General features: G+C 41.8%; 1 protein-coding gene across 1 annotated transcript; it reads right to left on the minus strand.

Moving 5' to 3' along the window:
- Nucleotides 1-2,300: 2,300 nt before the first annotated feature.
- esd (esterase D/formylglutathione hydrolase) lies at nucleotides 2,301-6,152 on the minus strand. The gene is made up of 9 exons (XM_028023499.1): nucleotides 6,041-6,152; nucleotides 4,723-4,797; nucleotides 4,529-4,617; nucleotides 4,195-4,293; nucleotides 3,972-4,096; nucleotides 3,763-3,882; nucleotides 3,581-3,679; nucleotides 3,324-3,491; nucleotides 2,301-2,591 (listed from the first exon to the last, which is right to left on the minus strand). The coding sequence occupies exons 2-9, from the start codon at nucleotides 4,788-4,790 to the stop codon at nucleotides 2,439-2,441; spliced, it is 921 nt and encodes a 306-aa protein (XP_027879300.1). The 5' UTR covers nucleotides 4,791-4,797; nucleotides 6,041-6,152; the 3' UTR covers nucleotides 2,301-2,438.
- Nucleotides 6,153-16,582: the final 10,430 nt, after the last annotated feature.

Below are 16,582 nucleotides of genomic sequence, written 5' to 3' on the forward strand. Positions count from 1 at the left end.
GGTTTTTGTTGTATGAAAATGATCGTTTTTTTGCGTATTTCAACACTACGGGCAGCTCGGCTGAACAGAAATCAGTGTATTCCCATGAATCTGAGAGCTACCAATCGTGTTTCAAACTTCTGATATTTAAGATTCCTGTCGAAACGATTCACTTTACCCAAACGGATCATGGCGATGTCATGGCACGGCTGCAGGGGTCAGGAACAGGAAGTCCAGGGTGATACTAAGGGATCTGATCGATAAAAGTCTTCGTTTTGGGTCTTCCACGGTTCGGTGCACATCCAGTCTCAGCGGTTCAGGGGACAGGAGGGGGGGAAAAAAGCAATAAAACCAAACCGACTGCTTCCCCGAGGGTTTCTGCACTTTAAAGTTGTGTGTTTGTAAGTCTTCATTTTTGGCCAATGAGAAAAATCTGGGTTGAGTTTAGGTTAGAATAGTGATGCCAGTGAACACAATGTGTGTGTGCCTGCTGAACGTTGAGCAGTTTCTTTTTTGTTTTGTTTTCTTAAAACGTCTCTTCTTTTTGTATTAATGCTCAGTTTTTGTACTTTTCTGACAGGGAGCAAATGTATTATTTTTGTGTGACTTCTCTTCAGGTTTGCTGAACTTCCGATGTAAACGTGCCCTCTTGTAACACTTTGAACTTTTGTCAAATGTACAGCGTGCATGAAATGTCCTTGTAACGTCGCCTTAACTGCTGTGAATACTGTATATACTGTACTGTATTTCTCATCACTTTATCAGTAAAGACCTCACATGTCAAAACAAAGCACATCTTTTATGAACTGGCTGCACCTTACAAACACGACACAAATGCCGGATGAATTGGGAAACGATTAGTCCGTTAAATCAAGACTTGGAAAAATTTGAAGCAGGATGAAGTTTGCTTTTCAGACATGGTTAATTAAGGGGAAACAAAAAAATATCAAATAATGTTTGATTATCTGATGTTATTCCACTTGGGCAATAAGAAACTCCGTTTCTAAAAAATAAGTAGCTTTTTAGGATTTGATTTATACTAAAATTTCATTGTTTAGGTCAGATTTGTCACACCACAACTTGACATTTTTCCTTTTCATTTTTTATTGAGTTTCTGATTGAGTTGTGTAGCAACAATAATCCTGGGCTTCAGCCTGTTCCTTTATGGTAAGTTACTGGTTTGCAAAACGGCATTTTATTTTGTTTCCTTCAAAAGTCTAAAAATGACTTTCACTTGTTTCGTGTACCTCCAGGTCACTTCAGAGGATGGAGATTGCTCAAATGATTAATAAAACTAGGAAGCCGCATCTATACTAAAATGGAACTGATTTAAGTCAGATCACATAGCAGAAAAGAAGTGAAATAGCCCTTTATTGTATTGCTGAATAGGAAGTTAACTTCAGAGTTGGAGGTTTTTGGAACATGCAAAAAATAAAACCCGTTTACTGGGTGAGCATTTCCCTGAGTTTACATAAAATAAATCATTTTTTCCAAGGATCGTAGTCCTTTACATTCATTTCAAAATGTACAATAGTAAAGTTTACTTGTGATTTATGTCAGACTTTACGACAGTTGAGGGACGGCAGAGGGAAAAAAGGAGAAAAATGAAGGACTCAGGAAATAAAGGAAAGCAGAAAGAAGGAGGGATAGAAGTAACTATATGAGGATGAAAGGAAAGATGAACTCTTAGGAGGAATTTAATATTTAGAAAATGTGATGAGGGTTGGGAAATATAACATTGTTTTTCCATATGTAGCCAGACCTGGAAAATACTGAAGCCAAATTCCAGACTATATGGGAATCCTGATTTCCAAAGAAAATATTTTGTACTCAAATTTCTTGGATAATCTAAAAACTTTACCAGTTTGTAGAAATCTGGGTCTAAAACAAAATATTTATATTCTTGAATTTACACTGCAAAAACAAATTCTACCAAATATTTTTGTTAAATTTTTAGTGAAAATATCTTACACTTGGGGAAAAAAAACATGACAAACGTGTGACTTTTCACAGATACAGGAGCTTGTTTTAAGTAAGTTATTTCTTAAAGGGGAAGTGCTTTTGGTTAGGGAAAAACAAAACATGTAAAGCTAAAAAAAACAAATGATTTTTAGATAATGCTGCCCCTTTAGTATTGGTAAAAAATAAATAGTAGTTCCACTGGCAGATTTAATTTGTAACATTTTCAAACATTTCTATTCTTTTTCTTCTTTTACTGTAGCACATGTGTAAAAAAGTGAAATGTGAACCCTTGGCTGTACGTTTTTTGTCGTTACTAATAGCTCAAAGCTGTTGGAAGAGACAAAAAAAAAGATCTTAAAAAAGGCAAAAGAGTAATGATAGTTTTTATTCCAAAGAATTCCCACTTGTTCACCGAGACTTTCAGCTCTAATGAACTCAGAGTGGAGTAATTCATCACACGGTCAGGTCTAAACGTTTCCTCAGTTTGTTCCAGGACATTACTGTAGCTGGGCGTCGGGTCCGAGCGGCCGGTCACTTTGGACTGATGTTTGCGTGGCGGTGCAGTGCGGCGTGGCGTTCAGGTACTTGGCGTGATGCTTGATGTGGTCGTTTATAAACGAGTAGATGAAGAAGTAGCTGTGGTCGTAGCCCTGCAGGAGAATTAATTAATTAATAAAAGACTTTATGACGCAAGAAATCATTTTATACAAACATGCTCATTGATTAGAGGAAAGCATACATTTTGTGTCATGTGACAGGACGACTGGTAGTCGGGCACTTCACTAGTCAGGGAAGAAAATCCTTGCTAATAGAAATCCATGTGGATAATATCTATTTCTGACATGACCTGACCTCTGCTCTAAAGTCTCCAACCCGACTTTTAAATGCATGGAAAGCAACAGTAAGGATTTGGGTTTATTCCTGGCATCAAGTAGCAAAGGATGTATAACAGCATTAGTATTCTTGTTGATATGCTAGCATAGATTGCTGATCATTGAGCTAACATGATCTGCAAATGTTAGCGTTAAGCGTCACATGCTTTAATTTCGTAGCTTTGGCTTCCAAGAGACATTGTGAAACAGGAAGTTAAATTAGAAGAGGGCTTGGGGGATTAGTCAACATTCAGCAGAGCTGCAGTGATTGGTCAGAAAAGAAGAAAACACAGAGAACATTAAGGTGATTGGTCGACAAGTTGCAATGATTGGGTGAAAATTGCTAAGTCCATGCAAATGATGACTGAATTTAGCTTAATAGTTGCATTTGAGACATCTCAACCTCCCAGCCACTGATGGTGCCCGCAGCATTATGCTGTTGGGATTTGGATCAAAATGTTATTGGAAATCTGTGCAAATTTGAAGCGTCGTGAAGCTTTGGGGACGGACCGGCTGTAGTCTGAAGACGACGGGGATTTTCTTCTCTGAGCACACGGCGATCAGGTTGTCAGGCAGCAGCTGGCTGGCGGACAGAAACTGATCGTCTCGACCCTGGTCGATGAGGATGTCAAGCTGAGGGCCGAAGTAGGAAGCTGCCAACACGGTGGCGTCATACTCCTGGAAAACAAACGAAGCGTTGTAGACGAAGTGCATTCTCCTTTGAAACATGCTCTTATTTTGTAGCAGAAGGCCGCAGGGTTTCCCACCTCCCACGTGGACCGGTCGGCTCCCAGGTAACCCGTGAAGGCCTTCTGCCCCCAGGGACACTGCATGGGGTTACAGATGGGAGCTAACGCAGACACGGCCTGCAAGGGGAAACGTCAGGGGGAATCAACGTCGAACAGCAAACGCAATCCAACTTCCTGTCTGAGCAGAAACAGGAAGTTACCTTGTATTTTCCCGGATTCTTCAGGGCGCAGATGAGCGCCCCGTGGCCACCCATGGAGTGCCCGCTGATGGACATCCTGTCCGGGTAGGTGGGGAAGTTCGCGTTGATGAGCTTCGGGAGCTGAAATGGAGCACGGATGTTGGTTTAGACGACAGGAAGATGAAGAGGTGAGTGTTTGGTGGTAAGATGGTGGAAGGAATCCGGAGCACCTCCTCTGTGACGTACGAGTACATGCGATAGTTGGTTTTCCAGGGATCCTGGGTGGCGTCGACATAGAAACCAGCTCCTGTCCCAAAGTCCCAGCTCTCATCTTCACCTTCGATGTCACAGCCACCTGAGGCAGGAAGGCAGGAACGCCGTCACTTTGCTCCACAGACTCACTTTCTAACCCGCTGTGGTGTGTTTTTGAGTGTGTGGCGAGTGTCGTCTTACGTGGGCTGGTGTCCGGCGCCACGATGATGATGCCGTGTTCGGCTGCAGCCAGCTGGCTGCCTGCTTTGGTGATGAAGTTCTGCTCGGTGCACGTCAGGCCTGCAGAGAGAAAACACACCTCAGGCGGGTTTCCGTCACGTTCCACAATCTGCAAAATACTCCAACGATTGGTAAACGTCCAACAGTACAAACCACTGAGATAAAGAACCTTTCAAAGGTGCTACTTTGATGTAATAAAGGCCAACTTGCATTTTTTAAATGAACTGAATACAAAAGGCCTTCAGTTTAGATACATGAATTTAAGACTTTCACCATATTTTGGCCTGAGACTCACCAGAAAGCCAGTAGAGTACGGGACATTTGTCCGTTTCAGCCTTGGGGGGAAGATAAATGGCAAACTTCATCTTACACTTCAGCTCAATGCTGTGGACAGAAAACAGGCAGGAATTTAACAGACGTCTGTGAAGCTCAACTTTTTAAGACACATTTGAATTTTCGGCCAAAGGTGAGGACAGTTGTTTGTCTCACCTGTCATGTTTGAACACCTTCTGCAAGCCGCCGGCACACTTGTTGGAGGACACCTGTGTGAGAGCCATCGCTGACCTGCAGACAGGGAGGTCACTCCATGTCTTCATTTATCGATATCGGCCCCACGTTTCATATCGGCGCATCCCCAATTTAAAACGCATACAATTATGTTATTACCTTTAACTAAACATTTGACTGGGACTCAGTGTAGTTACATTTCTAATGTTCAATGATTCTGGGGCAATGAAAAAAAATCCTAATAAGGCCATCCCTATTAATAACCGAGTTTCCTCTGAATAATAATCCGGAAGAATGCGACTCATCAGCAGAAAAAAAAAACGTAATTACAAAGTGACAGAATGTGTCATTGGAGAGCAAGAGCCCAGTTATTGGTGTAAAGTGACGGAGCTTCATACGGACTCAGCAATGAATGTTGTTACCCAGAAGAGAACATAAACAGTGGTCTTAATGCGGATATCCAAGATTACTTTGTGTCGTCCAGAACGGTTTTAAATTATTATTATGATAATATTTGAGAAGTTATCGCATGTTTCATTTAATGCAGTATGAAGCATGAACATGACTTGCTAGCTGTCACCGTAAGACTTCCTGGAACAAATGACATAGCAAGTCACTTATTAACTTCAGAGTGACTGAAGTTTTTTATTAACTTCAGAGTGACTGAAGTTAATATGAGGGCTAATGCAGCTTTAAATATCTCCATGTTCATGCTGGTGAAGAGCAGCTCCCACCTGTCCGTAACACAAGCAGGAGAATTCTCAGGAAAGTTCTGGTAACCTCTGTCCATCCTGAGCACAGACCGAATTTAGCCCAATCACACAGTGACGTGTTGATCCCAACAGCTCCACAACCATCAATTCTAAATAAATCAGCGTGAGGCAACACATGCAATGCTACAACAACAAACAATGCAAAAATCTGTCACACACATCACCGCTTGTATAATTTCCACCGTCCCAGTCACTCTCCAGCGCACAATAAACCAGACGAGGTTTAATTAGGGAGCGTTTTATTCAAGCCGAATTGCTCAAACTGCTGTCAAAGTCTAAACGCGCTTATTATTCCCATTAATATATTTAACGCAAAGACATAAACAGGAGAAAAGAGAGAAAACGGTCCAAATTTAAACAAGAGTTTTGCGCGTGGTATGTTGGGGGCGTGCAGGAATTAGCAAGTAAAGTTAGCAGTTAGCTAATACCTGGAGCTGCTTTTTATGAATGGCTGCCTGCAGCTAATGCAGTGAGACGCTCGTGAAGCAGCAAGCCGACAAATTAAACGCATAATTTCTTTAACATACCTGAAGAAATCACTGTGGTTTGCACGGAAAAAGAGTGCTGGCTTTGCTAACTCCACAACTAGAAGCAGCAGAGGGCGAGAGAGCGTCAATGGTTTAACGTCGTGACGTCACAGAGCCGCCCCCAACCTCAGTTTGAGACGCGCTGAATGAGTTTATACACTAGAGGGCGCCAAATTAGAGGGGAAAAAATACATCCTGCTGTTTTCATTTCCGAAGATATAAGTAACTATAAGATGGACCTTCTTATGAACCTTGGAAAGAAAAGAAGACAAATGGTCGAGAGCGTCTGTGCAGTGATATAATACTATAGTATGAATATAGTATAGTATGAAAATATTGGTCAAACTAAAAAAATACAAATAGACACAAAATGAATTGACATACAGTAGATACACAAAATGTAAAAATTAATTTCACTAAAAAGGCACAGGAAATTAAAAATATAAAAATGCATCTAAAAAAAATTCAATAGTGGTTTGCCCTTTTTAAAAAAAAATAGGTGTAAAGCTGGAAGAGAACTGTGCTTTAACAAAATGTTGACTAAAAGGTGCAGATGTAAGATTCTTAAATAAAAATTAGGATTTTTTTTTTAAACTCTTGGAAAATTGTATCATTTTCTTTCCTCTTCATCTATGTTTTGATTTGTCCAAAAAAAAAGAAAAAAAAATCCCAGCAAAATACTTTAAAGCTTTTGGTTGTAATGTGACCCAATAGGAAAAATGATGAAGGTTTTTATAAATGCTAATGCAAAGCCGTGTTCATGTTTAAAGCAGTTGGTTCTCAGGTATGATCACATGTTGTTCCACTCTACCAACACATTCAGCCACTGCACATTCAAATTAGCGTAACCCTGGTGAGATGTTGAAATTGTAGAGCCTCATTTCACTCACATCAAGCCCATATTTATTTATCTGCTCACACCTCTCTCTCTCTATCTCTCTCTCTCTTATGTCTGTTTTCACACATCCTGCGTCTTTCCGTCATATTCATATCATCTGTTTCCTCTGCAATCTTCACCCATCGATGAGCGCAATTTGGATCGTAAACCACTTATTGAATCCCAGGCAGCACGGCGGTATGCTCTCGTCCTGCAGCTGCTTCCTAAATTAGACCGTTTCAAATCGCCTCCCGTGTCCGCCCACTGCCCTCACAAAACAGATTCAATTCACTCAGCATCCTCACATAAACTCCTTCGTCTCAACATGATTATGGTTCGGCCTTCAGCCAATGTGAGCTGGAGGACTGCGTTTAAAGCAGAATTTGTCACACAAGCCTTTTATTGGGGCCTCGGGAATGTTCCCCATTGAGTCCACCAGATGGCAGCAGCCGATTTAGTTTTCTTCTCTAAAACAAGAGCACAATTTTAACGTATGGATATGAATGCACTCACTGTGTTTGGTTCTGCTGGACCCTGAATAAAAGTGGGATAGGTGTAGACGTTAATGTGCGAGTTTTGTGTTTCCACCATGTAATAGAGTGGTTTGTTGCCCCTAGTGGTAGAAATACAGATATACCTGTTCTAGGTATAGTTCTTAGTAGGCCAACTTATTAGGTGGGGTTAGTCAGAAAACCTGTACTGTAGTAGCTGTTCTGTTCCTGCGTTCCACCATTAAAAAGACTTCGTCTCCACGTTTCCCTCTGCCTGTTCTTTCCAACCCCAGAATATCACAACTGGCGACGAGGATTTTAAAAGATTTCCACAGCGTGACAGAGATGAGCCTGTCGACAGACTTTGTGCGGAAGTAAGGGAAACAACCGTATGTTTTTTTTTCTCCGAAGCTACAAGATTTAGCATCGAGAAGCTAATATGGCTATGCACGTGGGTCGTGTGGTTGAATATGATGAATCGAAGGAAGATTTTGAGTCATATTTGGAGCGTTTGGAACAGTGGATGTTGGCTAATGATGTTCCGGATGAGAAGGTTGTTTGCACTTTTCTCTCTGTGATCGGAGCAGATACATATGGGCTGCTAAAGAATCTAGTGTTGCCGAAAGTACCGAGCACGACGCAGTATGCAGCGCTCACTGCAGCATTACAAGCACACTATAAGCCGACACCAGTGGTGATAGCTGAGCGTTTTCGATTCCAAAAACGTAACCAAAAGGAGGGGGAGCCAGTATCAGACTACGTGGTTGCCCTGAGGCAGTTGTCAGCCACATGTAATTTCGGACAATACTTGGATGAGGCGCTGAGAGATCGTTTTGTCAGTGGGCTGCGCTCGGATGCTGCACAGCGTAAGCTGCTGGCAGAAAAAGATCTTACCTTTTCACGTGCTTGTGAGATTGCCGTGAACATGGAACTTGCTTCAAAGAATACTATGGAGTTTTCTGGACACCATGACCCTCACCAAGTCAATGCCCTGACAAATGTTCCAATTTTTTCTAAGAGAGGATGGAAGGGACAGCACTCAAAAGAGGGACAGAACTCAAAAGAGGAAAAACATCAAATTAAGAGCTGGATGGGGTCTAAAAAAGATACAGCAACAAGGCAACCATGCTATCGATGTGGTGGAAAACATTCAGCACGCGACTGCAGATTTAGAAATGAACAATGTCATGTTTGTGCAAAAATAGGACACATTGCTCGTGCTTGCAGGAATAAAAAAAGCAGACAACAGTATGTGGAAACGGACATCGAGGCATCAAACAGAAATGATGAAGCCGAACTGTTTGGAGTTTATTCGGTGTACTCTGTCGCTTCCAGTGAAAAAGGTTACACAGTGGACGTTTTACTGGGAGACAAAAACACCACCATGTTGCTGGACACAGGATCAGCAGTATCAGTGATAAGTGACAAGTATTACCAGTCACATCTCACCCAGTTCCCTATAAAACCAGTTGGGTTAAAGTTGAAGTCTTACTCAGGCCAAAGCATTGCTGTTCGTGGATGTATAGTTGTACCAGTACAGTATGAAACACAAAAGAGTACTTTACCACTGATCATTGTTCAGGGAAACAGGCCATCCCTGATTGGACGAAACTGGTTAAAGAAACTACAGCTAAACTGGAAACAGATTTTCACAGTACACAAGGTACTAGTGCAAAAAGATGCAAAACCAGGATTACAGAAAGTGATCCTACGCCATCAGGCAGTGTTTTCTGATGACCAAGGCTGCATCAAAGGATTTAAGGCCAGGATTCGCATTAAGCCAAACACTGCACCGGTTTTCTGTAAAGCTCGCCCAGTTCCTTATGCACTAAAGGAAGCGGTAGAAAAAGAGTTGGACAGATTGGAAAAGGTGAAGGTGATTTCAAAGGTCGAGAAAAGTGAGTGGGCGTCTCCCATTGTTACAGTGCCCAAAACTGACAAAACCATTAGGATCTGTGGTGACTACAAGGTCAGCATAAATCAGTGCATTGAAGAGAAACATTATCCACTTCCTAATGCTGAAGACCTTTTTGCTACTTTGGAGGGAGGAACATCATTCAGTAAACTGGACCTTTCTCATGCCTACCAGCAGCTGGAGTTAGATGAAGAGTCAGAGAAGTATCTGGTTATCAACACCCACAAAGGTCTGTACAAGTACAGTCGCCTCAGCTATGGCGTTTCCAGTGCTCCTGCTATTTTTCAGTCTGTGATGGATCAGATTTTACAAGGGATGGATCATGTGACCTGTTTTCTGGATGATATTCTCATCACTGCGTCATCGGAGAAGGAACATCTACAGAGGTTGGAAGAAGTTCTCACACGCCTGGAGAAGCATGGGGTGAGAGTTAAGCTTGCAAAGTGTCGTTTCCTTCAGAACAGTGTGGAATATTTGGGACACAGGATCGACAAAGATGGACTGCACCCCATGGAGGAAAAGGTTGCAGCCATAACAAAGGCACCAGAACCAACCAATGTCACTGAACTGAAGTCTTTTTTGGGTCTTCTGAATTACTACAGTCGATTTCTAAACAATCCATCTACCATCCTTCAGCCTCTCCACAACCTGTTGAGAAAAGATGAAACATGGATTTGGACAACAGCATGTACACAAGCATTTGAAGATGCAAAAAGACTACTGCTGCAGAACAAAGTGTTAGTGCATTATAGCACACGCCTGCCATTGAAATTAGCCTGTGATGCATCACCTTATGGGGTTGGTGCAGTCATTTCTCATATCTTGGAAAATGGAGAGGAAAGGCCGGTGGCATTTGCATCAAGAACGCTAACCGATGCTGAGCGGAAGTATGCCCAAATAGAGAAAGAGGCTCTTGCCATCATTTTTGGAGTCAAGAAATTCCACAAATATCTGTACGGAAGGAAATTCACACTCGTAACAGATCACAAGCCATTGTTGACTATACTGGGACCAAAGTCAGCGGTGCCAACACTTGCTGCTTTGAGGATGCAACGCTGGGCTCTTATTCTGATGGCATATAACTATGACATTGAGTACAGAAGATCAGCTGACCATGCAAATGCGGATGCGTTGTCACGTTTACCGCGGAACTCACCAGACAACACTGCAGAAGAAGGAAGCATCTTCTACTTCTCTCATGTGGAAGAACTACCAGTACTAGCAAAAGACATTGAGAAAGCGACTATGAAAGATCCACTTCTCAGCAGAGTGTGGAGCTACACCATGAATGGGTGGCCAAATTATGTGCAGGATGAAACACTTAAACCTTATTTCATTCGCAGACAGGAACTGTCAGCAGAACAAGGATGTGTTCTTTGGGGACAACGTGTTATCATCCCACCAAGTTACCGACAGAAAGTGCTGAAAGACCTGCATCATGAACATCCAGGCATATGTCGTATGAAAGCTCTCGCTCGCAGTTACCTGTGGTGGCCGGGGTGTGACGGTGACATCCAAGAACTGGTCCAAAGCTGTCAAATCTGTCAAGCTGTGCAGAAGTTGCCAGCAGTCGCACCACTCCACCCGTGGAAATGGCCTGAAAGAGCGTGGCAACGGATTCACATTGACTTCGCTGAAAAGGACAAACACTATTTCTTAGTGGTCATTGACAGCCATTCAAAATGGTTGGAAGTATTCCCGATGACATCCATCACGTCACACAATACCATTGAAATCTTGAGAAGGTTATTCTCTTCATATGGACTTCCAGAAGAACTTGTTTCAGACAATGGACCTCAGCTGGTGTCACAAGAATTCCGCCAGTTTTTGGAGTTAAACGGGATCCGTCACACAGCTGTTCCTGCATATCACCCTGCATCAAATGGAGCAGCAGAGAGGTCAGTACAAATCCTGAAACGATCTTTGATGAAAAATGTACTGGAGACAGATGGGAAGGCCACATTGCCACTCAGTCATCGATTGGCAAACTTCCTTATCATGTATCGCAGTACACCGCACACCGTGACAGGTTGCACACCAGCAGAGCTATTCCTGAAACGTCAGATCCGAACCCGTTTCAGTCTTCTCAAACCTGAACTTGCCCAACACATTAAACAGGGGCAGTTCAAGCAAAAGCGACATCATGATCGCAGAGCTCCATCTTTGCGCGTTTTTTCGGAAGGAGAGACTGTTCGTGTCCGAAATTTCAGAGGAGGGTTTGTGAAGTGGACCTGTGGAACAGTTCTGAAGAAGTTGGGAAGCGTTACTTATCGGATACAAGACGGACAGAGAACGCGCACCATACATGTCGACCACATGTTACCATGGAAACAAGATGTGGAGAAATCTCCAGTTATGTCTTCCCAAGTGCTCGTGGAGGAACCCGAAGAGATCAGAGACTGTGTTGTTCCAGGAAGTCCGAGAGGAACCCTGACAGCATCACCGTTGCTTGCTGAATCACCTGGGCAGACAACAGAAGAACCCTCGGTATCAACCCCTAAAACAACCCAAAGCCCATCAGCGGAGCGCAGATACCCTGTGAGGCACAGAGTTCCTCCAAAGAGACTGAATCTTTGAAAATGTATAAAGTATGAGTTAGTTACTGCTAGTTGATTTTTGAGGTAATAAAGCATTAAGTGGAGCCTAAATTGTTAAATTCTTAGTGAAGGCCATAGGGAATTTATTTGCTGTTATTATGCATTTTTTCCTACATATTAGTTGCAGTAGAAATCTAAAAGGGGAGGAATGTAATAGAGTGGTTTGTTTGCCCTAGTGGCAGAAATACAGATATACCTGTTCTAGGTATAGTTCTTAGTAGGCCAACTTTATTAGGTGGGGTTAGTCAGAAAACCTGTACTGTAGTAGCTGTTCTGTTCCTGCGTTCCACCATTAAAAAGACTTCGTCTCCACATTCCCTCTGCCTGTTCTTTCCAACCCCAGAATATCACACACCACAGTGTCACAGATCAGCTCGAATCCCATTCACCGACACCAACTCGTGCTCTCAGAGTCCTGCACATTTTGCCTAGTGTCTCACGGGAACCAATCTTCTTTTTCTCATTTTCTCTCCCAGCCACCATCCGGTGGCGGTGCACAGTAAATATAGCTATTCCAACGGCGGCTCCTTATCACAATCGATCGAGATGGCCCGAGTTTTTCCTCTGCTGACAGCGCCTTCAAATCGATTTTGGGAACAGAGTGAAGTTTATAGCAATTACACCGAGGGAGGAGTTCAAAAATGAAATTTCAAAGTCTGACAATGAATTTGGAGAAAATGATGAGACAGGGGGAGGAGGATTATGGAGGACATGCAGAAAGATTCAGAACCTGCAGCCCTAGAATGGCAGGGTGTTGTGTAAACTGATACACATGGGTTCAATTTCTAATAAAATCCAAATGAAGAAAAGTAAGTTATGAAGAATTTTGCTTCATTTGTAAATGTATTTTGTTTTTCAATCATGTTTTTATAAATATAGATTTGTTGGATTTGTATTGAATTTAATGAAGAACCAGGGTGGACTTCAATCATCAAGTGCGACCTAATAACGGGTGAATATTAAGCATAAATGTTTTTATATTTCTGAAAGTTGGAATCAAATAAACATCTGTTGAACATTTTACAGTAAAAATTGATTACACTGAATTAAAAAGCAAAAATAAAAATGCTGTGGATGCCGTCTAGTTGCAGTTCAGTATTTATTTATTTATTTTATTTTTTTTGTGGAACATGACTCCAAGTCATTCTGATTTTTTTTTTTTTCATTGAATGCATCTAAAATATTTAAAACAAAATGCAGCTTAGGAAGCTGAAACAGCTAAAACTAAAGCTAGATGAAACGGTATTGGCTGCCATTTGTCAAACAGCCAATCCTGGAGCGCCATTTTTTTTTTCCTGGCCTCTGATTGGCTGTACACCCAAAAATGGAAATAAGGAAAGACTATAGATAGCTTATCCAGTAGTTCTTTGATGGTTTCCACTGTGTATTGGTGCATACTAATGTACATCTGGGTTTGAATCATTAAAGTAGGCAGCTATGAGCGTTTTAAGAGAAGTCCCAAGTACATAAATATTCAAATGTCACCGCATTGCACTATTGTTTTTATGAGCCACCATGCAATTATTCTAAAATTGTTACAAACTCTGACTTGCTGCTGGGCCTTATTGCTCCTCACTTCTTATTGCTTAATCCCACACAACGATTATTTGGCAAACTTCAGTATTATGAACTGATAGCCTCTCTCATTCCCCCAGGAATCTCCATATCACTGCTTGTTTCTCCCCAGCTGGTGGCAGCTGGGGAGAAACAAGCAAAGTGCACGGTCATATCTGTGTAAAGAGCTTGCAGCACATTTTTAATTGGAAAACATGCCTTCTTCATCTCAGCGTCTGCGCGGGATTACATTAGATTAAATAATTGGAGCGCTGCCACCCTAGTAGCTTCCAGGGCGGCCAGTCCTTACAAAAACTGATGACCAAGCAACAGAAGAATCACCAACAGCTTTTGTGCAAATTATTCACGAATGATGTCAGTGTGTCTTTTTTTGGTCAGTCACCAACAGATACATTGATCCTTTCAGTTAGAAGATCCTTCAAAGAGAGAGATAAAAAGTCGAATGTTTTCTGTGGGACTGTTTGTGAATGGAAATAAGGAAGGACTGTAGATCTGAGTTACAGTCCCATGGAAAACACGTTCCATTGTTATGAAGCGACTTGTCTTATTTGGAGTGAGGCGAAAAGCATGAGGTTCACACCAGTAGATGTTCTTATGTTGAAGACACACCTGTTGATGCTACAGTATGTCTCTGACAGAGTTTAGTTGCAGTAGCAAACATCAACTGAACATGTCCAGTTAGCAGGGGCAAGTCGATAAGTGTGATTTTTAAAACTGACAAAGAGGAAGAAGTTACTCCGAACTTCCACTCAGAAGAAGAAAATCTTGAATTTACTAATATTGCAACACTGATGACAAAGGCAGTATTGACATGGATTGCATTTATACCAGCCCTGTTTAGTCCGTTTTTAATAAAACTTTAGTTTGCCTAGAACGTCCGGTTCATTTGGGAACGCGCAATCAAATTCCAAAAAAGCAAACGGTGGTCCACCTATAATCCTTGTTCTTGGTTTGGTTAAGCTGAAGTCTGGTGTGGTTCGAATGCAAATGTGAATGCCAAGCGGACGGGAGACCACTTCAAAAGCAGGAAATGGACTATAGTGCACGGCATTCTGGGAAAACACAACCAAAACAAATGCAAGAGTCAAGCAGTACCAAGAGAAATGGCTCGTGGTCTTTTGCCAAAGACAAAAGAGAAATCATACAACTGGTCAAATCTGATGCTATTCCATTTTTGCTTACATTTCATGAATAAGGAAGTTGTGCTTCGTATCTTCTTCAAAGGTTTTTGTGTCATTTCCTTCAGTAATTCTTGGTGCAGCACTACCACTGGTGAAGTAGGAAACAGGTTCTTCAAAGGTCATAGTTCATTTGACACACTGCATTGTGAAAACAAACTGCACCATCTGAATATGGAGCAAATGTTGCAACTTTGGTCCCCAATCGAACAGAGTCTACTAGGGCGACAGCGACTGTGGCTGTATGGTAAAGTAGTAGTCTTGCGATCGATTCCAGCTTCCTCCTGCCACATGTTGATGTGCCTCTGGGCAAGGCACGTAACCCCAAATTGCCTACCGATCTGCGTATCGGTGTATAAATGTGTGTGTGTTTGTGAGTGTGAATGGGTGAATGTGACTCTAGTGTAAAGCACTTTGAGTGGTCAAAATGACTGGAAAAGCGCTGTATAAGTTCAGTTCTACTAAAAGTAGAGGGTCTGAAAATGCCTTCTACATCAACTGAACTTAGGAACTTACTGACATTGGCCGAATGTCTTCTACCTGGACGTGATGACCTCTTCATCCTCAACAGATCTCCATTAGGGCTTCAGTCCAGCTCGCTGGTGTAAGGCTGGGCGAACACGAGGGAAATGACAGCTAAGACTGAGAGTGGAGAAAGTCATCGATCAAAGAGGATGGATGGTTTTGGTGACATGAGAAGCTGGCCTGGGACAGGACGCATCCTGCCGCCGTGTTGTCACAGCCACGAAGCCTTTGAAGCGGGATGCGGAGCTAATCAGTTTAGATTATGTTAGCAAATGGTAAAGGGATTGAGACTCCTGTCTGAGCGCTCAACTCAGCCTGCTAATGACTTGTTCCACTATGTTAATCGAATAATATGCTATAATTTTTACAAGCAGGTACCACAGGGAGAAATAGGCTCAGGACTTCGCAGTCATATTTGAAAAGTTCGTTCTCCCAACTGTCTTCAGAATCGAGAGAAAGCTGGCTGAGTTTGTGAACACAAACAGGGAATTTGACTTTGGTTCCACTCATAAAATTGCATGTAAACGTATAAATTTGGTGAGAGATAGAAAGGACCTTAATTTGGAAATTACAAAAGAAGACAAGAAATCTCAGTTTGAATGTTCCCTCATTACTAACACATTCTGAGGGAAGAAACTGCCTCTGGTTGGTTTTTACAAATAGTGCCTTTAAGTGCCAACATGAAGGTAAAAGTTTACACAGTTTGTGTCCAGAATCCAGGAAGTCATGACACTGAATAATGGCAGAGTAGAAGATGATGAGCAGGATGGAAAATATACTTTTGTTCTTCCCAATGATTTTCTTGAAATAATGAGTTAATCTGAAGAAAAGAACATTTGTTTTCTCGAGTTCACAAAACACAAGCATACATTTGAAGAATGAAATCAGATTTAACACACACACACACACACACACTTGTTATTTGGAGAAGACCATTGTGAAAAATGTGGAAAGTGGAAAATTAACTTCTCTTGAGAAAACCATTGGGAAAAAAGTACAAGTGAAAAATGTCAGCTCTTGGCTTCCGTACAGTCTGATGGGAAATCATAAGAAACTAGCTTATATGTATCTGATATTCACCATATAAAGGCTATTCAACTCCAACATGTTAACATTTGCTTCATAAATCAAGAATTTCTACTTTAGGTTGACAGCAGTGTAATTTTGGTCTATTGCTACCAGACTGAAACATGGTTACAAAAGAAAACAAAATTGCTCCGAAACAATTCTCCTGGGAAAAGAAGTACTCACTCTGTCTGTCTGTTAATGTCAAGGATTTATCAAGCGCAAATAGTTTTGTTGAAGAGCAGTCGCATTCCGAGCATTTGTGATCAAATAAAAACACTCCTGCGAGCAGATGAACGGGATTCAGAAACCTTTAGCC

The sequence above is a fragment of the Xiphophorus couchianus genome, chromosome 7, assembly GCF_001444195.1.
Source record: "Xiphophorus couchianus chromosome 7, X_couchianus-1.0, whole genome shotgun sequence".
Classification (NCBI taxonomy): domain Eukaryota; kingdom Metazoa; phylum Chordata; class Actinopteri; order Cyprinodontiformes; family Poeciliidae; genus Xiphophorus; species Xiphophorus couchianus.

Coding starts and splice junctions, on each gene's coding strand:
- esd (XM_028023499.1), bottom strand. CDS start 4,790: ATGGCTCTCACACAGGTGTCCTCCAACAAGTGTGCCGGCGGCTTGCAG. Junction 4,294..4,528: donor CGTACTCTACTGGCTTTCTG/GTGAGTCTCAGG, acceptor TTCTCTCTGCAG/GCCTGACGTGCACCGAGCAG. Junction 4,097..4,194: donor GGCGCCGGACACCAGCCCAC/GTAAGACGACAC, acceptor TTCCTGCCTCAG/GTGGCTGTGACATCGAAGGT.